Here is a 5,155-nt window from a genome sequence, read left to right as displayed (position 1 = left end):
TATATTATGTTATATATTTATTTGTTTGACTAAGATCTGTGAAGACACCAGAGACAACGCCCCATGCTTCTCTTTTATCCTCCATGATCCTTGGAACCATGTGGGGCAGTGATGGTGCTCAGTAAAGGCCTAATAAGCTGGATATTTTTGCCTGTTTTGAATGGTTGGGGAACAATGAGGGATGCTGGGATATACAGTCGAATGTTTGGGCATGACTATCCCATTGTCCTGACATCTCCAGGAACAGAGCCGTGGGGAAGGGGTGAGGGGCACCAGTTTGAAATGTAAATGAGAAAAGATCCAATGTGTTAAGTGCCCAACACAAAGCAAGCTCATGAAACATTGCATTTTGTGCCCACACTCCCCACCCTACTCGCACCGTCCGTTACCCTTGGGTGCCCTCCTTTCTTATCCTACTCATGCTTCTCTTACCTGCCACGGGAGAGGGTGCCAGGGGCAAGCTGACATTGCTGATGGTGTCATGGTAGCTGGGTGGAGTCTTTGATCTGTGACGCAATTCCCTGCTAGTAAAAGGCAGGGAACTCAAGTCTGGCAGCCTTTCCTTTCTACTCTGGACAAGGGCCCAGTGAGGCTGAGTTGCGTGTCTGGGAAAGACCTTCTTCCCAACGGCAAGACTGGGCATTCTCTAGTCTCAGGCTCTGGCTTGTCTCTGTAGTTGACATCAGTCTAAAGATACAATGTCTGCCCAAGCCCTTGCACAGAAGACTTAAGGGTAGAGTCGTGGAGGAGATGGGATGTCTTCCTCCGTGACTGAAGTGCTGTTGCAGAGCCCATGGCCCTCCACGACCCCAGGCCACTTTCCTTCCCCACCTTGCTGGGACCACTTGGAACTGGCCAAGAGATAAGGTGCATTTCTGAAAGCAGAGAGAGGTAACGGTTTGGATGGCTAAGATAGAGTCATGTTAGGATAAGAATGGAAGAAGGATAAGGAAGTGACACAAACGATTTTTAGAAGACTGTATATTCTGCAGCTTTGGGGTGAAATGTTCTATAAAAGTCAATTAAATCCATTTGATCCTGTGTGTCCTTTATTTTTTTAAAAATATATTTTATTGATTTTTTTACAGAGAGGAAGGGAGAGGGATAGAGAGTTAGAAACATCGATGAGAGAGAAACATCTATCAGCTGCCTCCTGCACACCCCCTACTGGGGATGTGCCTGCAACCAAGGTACATGCCCTTGACTGGAATCAACCCAGGACCCTTCAGTCCGGAGGCCGACGCTCTATCCACTGAGCCAAACCGGTCAGGGCCTGTGTGTCCTTTAGAGTGACTGTTTCCTTTGTTAATTTTTTGTCTGGAAGATCTATCCAGTGACGTCAGCCGTGTTAAAGTCTCCTACTATGACTGCATTGTTGTCAATCTCTCCCTTTAAGTCCTCTAGAAGTGACAAAAACTATATTTAAAAGAGGGGAAATGCTAGGGTTAGGATCCTTATGAGCATCAAGGAAGGGAGACTTAAAGAAGATTTAGGGACACAGGGAACTATATATGGTTCTGAAAATTTAGAATCCTTCATCACATCAAAATTAATTACCCTGTCATGGGACACAGGATGAGTAAAGCTCACTAGTAAGTGCCACCCTTAAGACCAGGGCAAGATGTTGCCAGGGCCGTTTCATACCAGGCCCCTTCCTAGCTCACAGGGCTGAGGCATGACCTCACGTTACAGTCCAGGGATCTTCTACTGGTATGAGGCCCCGGCCTGGGAAGGGTTCCAGAAGCAACAGCTATGCCTGTGCTCCAGCCCGATGCCACATGGTCTAGAGCTGAGGCAGCAAAAACCCTGTGGTCAAAGAGAGTCTGAAAATCCCACAGCCTGTTACAGGGCTTGAACGGGAAGCAGGTGGCATCGGGACAAATGCCCTGCATGGCCAGAAGCCACCCGAAGGCCACAGGGGTTTGCAAAGGTGTGCAGAAGAGCCATGGGAACTGAGCTAGCTATGCTCAGGGCAATGAGGCAGAGATAGGATGGAAGGTGGGATGTGGGACGTCACGAGGGGCTCTAAAAGCAGACGAAGCGGGTGTTGGAAACCAGCAGACAAACCAGACTCATTGGCGCAGAGGCCTGGGCCCAGGGGGACAGCTGGAGGGGTGAGTCAGGCAGTAGATATTGACGTATTCGTCTGAATCAGCATCCTCCATCATGGCGGCAGGCTGGTGGTAAACGCTCATATATTCACAGCTGGTCTTCAGAGACGGCACGTGGGGCCAGGGAGCTTCCGACACCTGGGAAAACCAAGGAAGCATGACTGGTCTGGGTGGAGCGATTTTCTATTTCTCCAGCTGGATTCCCACAGCGGGCAACGGCGGGCATGCGAGTGGTTGCTGACTTCCAGAAGGTAACGACATAGAGGTGGCCAAGCTCCATCTAGCGGCTCCGCCCTGGGGATTTTCAGGGCGGCATCTCACCCGAGATAACTGGAAAACACTTAGGTCTAATGTGGGCAGGAAATGCCTTACATGGGGCTCCGACTACAGTCACGTGGCTAAGCACCCGTCTGGAGGAGACTTGGCTGCCAGAGGAGTTTCTCCTCTGGGATTGGATGCTGTGATTGTGGAATGAATATACATCCTCCAGGGAGTTATTCAGAGGCAGGTGAGTCACCCCTGCGCCTCTGGAAGGCTCGGAGAGGCAGTGACGTGGCGTGACAGAGCATTCCAGGAAGGCGCTGGGTGGTGAAGGGGAGAAAGGCAGCAGGACCTGTGGGCACAGGGGCGCTCCTTTCCCCAGAATCACCTGCCTTCAGGATGGGTCAGTTCTTGGGGGACAGGGCCGAACCATGACCGAAGAAGGCTGTGGTGGTGATGGGTCACATGTTTACTTATGTATTTATTTTAAATATATTTTTATTGATTTCAGAGTGGAAAAGAGTGAGAGAAAGAGAGAGAAACATCAATGATAAGAGAGAATCATTGATCGGCTGCCTCCTGCACACCCCACACTGGGGATCAAGCCCGCAACCAGAGCATGTGCTCTTGACCGGAATCAAACCTGGGACCCTACAGACCCCAGGCCAACACTCAATCCACAGAGCCAAACCAGCTAGGGTCTGGGTCACATGTTTAAACACAAGTGCTGAGAATTAGAAGTGCAGCCCCCTGAACACAGTAGGCACTCAGTAAGTGCTCATTGAAAGGACCTGTTACTTTTTGTACTTACCTCCCATTGCCTGTTATAATTTGCCATTTGAGATTAATTTATTTGTCTTTAAAAATTCAAATATTCCCTGTGAAGGCTACAATATTCAGGCATTAATCATATGCACCTTGTTGAGAACTTGTTCCATCAAGATTTTTGTCCCTAATGGTAGAAATGAGAGTTTCAAGCAAGGAGGAAGGATAAAAGTTGAGCAAGCTGATGAGGTGAGGGTTGTATGGCCACAGGGCAGTTCTAGACAAAAGGGTGTGAATGAGGGTAGAGTGGGTAGAGTCTGGGCACTGCTGGACCTGCCTAAGCTACCGTGAACCCTCTCCAGCAGGGGCGAGTGACCGCAAACTCAAGAAGCTGGAGGTGACTGGCAGAGCTGTCACTGGCTGCTGGGCATCACTCTCCCCTTTTTAGCACATGATTGCCCAGCCAACGACTACATTTCTCAGCCAATGGATGGGGAGGAAGTGATGCGTCTTAAAGAAGCAGTGTTCTTTTCCTCCCTCTATGGGCTGGAATGTGGCTATTGAGCACTGACCATGGTTCAGGCAAGACGCCAGGGGTGGGGGACCAACAAGACAGAAGGTGTTTTAGTCCCTGGACGGCCTCCTGCCCTTACTTGGGAGGAAACAGATTTCCATCTTGTGAGCCCTCTGGTTTAAGGTCCGTTGCTTTAGATTAGTCTACACCAGCGGTTCTTAACCTGTGGGTCGCGACCCCTTTGGGGGTCGAACGACCCTTTCACAGGGGTCGCCTAAGACCATCGGAAAACACATATAGAATTACGTATTGTTTTTTGATTAATCACTATGTTTTAATTATGTTCAATTTGTAACAATGAAATTGGGGGTCACCACAACATGAGGAACTGTATGAAAGGGTTGCGGCATTAGGAAGGTTGAGAACCACTGGTCTACACCCTAAGTTATAAAAAAGACTTTGGCCACCCTAGCCAGTTTGGCTTAGTGGATAGAGTGTCGGCCTGCGGACTGAAGGGTCCCAGGTTCGATTCTGGTCAGGGGCATGTACCTTGGTTGTGGGCACATCCCAGTAGGGGGTGTACAGGAGGCAGTTGGTCGATGTTTCGTCCCTCTCCCTTCCTCTCTAAAAAAAAAATCAATAAAATATATTTTAAAAATAAAAGAAGACTTTGGCCATGCTTCGTTTTTCCTGGTCCCTAAGCAAACAGTGTTTTAGCTACTGTAGGCTACTTTAGAGAATAAAGTCTTTTTCTACATCCCAGTAGGGGGTGTACAGGAGGCAGTTGGTCGATGTTTCGTCCCTCTCCCTTCCTCTCTGTAAAAAAAATCAATAAAATATATTTTAAAAATAAGAGAAGACTGGCCATGCTTCGTTTTTCCTGGTCCCTAAGCAAATAGTGTTTTAGCTACTGTGGGCTACTTTAGAGAATAAAGTCTTTTCCCCCCTGACTTTGGGAAAACAAAGATGAGTCGATAGTTTGCCCATCTGCCAATGGCCAGGGACAGAAACCCGAGTTCCTATGTCCATTCCTGGATTTCAAGAGGGACCCTCCTCACCCCAGGTGTTGAGTCCTCTCTACATCTTGCCAGCAGCCAGGTCACCCTCGGGGCTTCACTGCCTCCAGGGATGGGTAAACGAAGTCCTCTCAGCTTGGAGAGCCCACTTGGAAGTTCTCCTTCATATTAAGGTGAAAGTGTGTACTTCCACCCCCTTCAGGCCTCCTAGAAATCGAATCTCTCCCCCCGAGAGCCCCTCGTGTGCTGGATTACCACCCATCAGCCTCTACTTAGCACCCACGGAAATGCTTGGCTAAAGGCCAGGTAACTAAGTCTACCCCGTCGACGGGCAGGCCCTGCGCGGACACTGAGACTAGGTCCCGGACTCCGAGCAGGAGCAGCTGGGAAAGCCCAGCCCGGGAGCTACACGTGGCTGGAGCCATGGCGCTCCGTCCGCGCCCAGCTCTGGGACCGCCCCGTCGGGCCACCGCGGCTGTTCTTACCTG

At 49.8% G+C, this 5,155-nt stretch overlaps 1 protein-coding gene across 1 annotated transcript in view; it reads right to left on the bottom strand.

The window, feature by feature from the left end:
• Positions 1-1,201: 1,201 nt before the first annotated feature.
• The window catches only part of FCMR (Fc fragment of IgM receptor), a 16,458-nt gene continuing 12,504 nt past the window's right edge, over positions 1,202-5,155 (bottom strand). Inside the window, exons 6-7 of the mRNA XM_014532497.1 lie at positions 4,201-4,275; positions 1,202-2,249 (exon numbers count right to left, since the gene is read on the bottom strand). Coding sequence (XP_014387983.1) covers positions 2,073-2,249; positions 4,201-4,275 — 252 coding nt within the window. The 3' untranslated portion in view covers positions 1,202-2,072. The remainder of the gene's footprint in view (positions 2,250-4,200; positions 4,276-5,155) is intronic.

The sequence above is a fragment of the Myotis brandtii genome, unplaced genomic scaffold, assembly GCF_000412655.1.
Source record: "Myotis brandtii unplaced genomic scaffold, ASM41265v1 scaffold898, whole genome shotgun sequence".
Taxonomy (NCBI): domain Eukaryota; kingdom Metazoa; phylum Chordata; class Mammalia; order Chiroptera; family Vespertilionidae; genus Myotis; species Myotis brandtii.
This window is presented reverse-complemented; position numbering and strand designations above follow the sequence as displayed.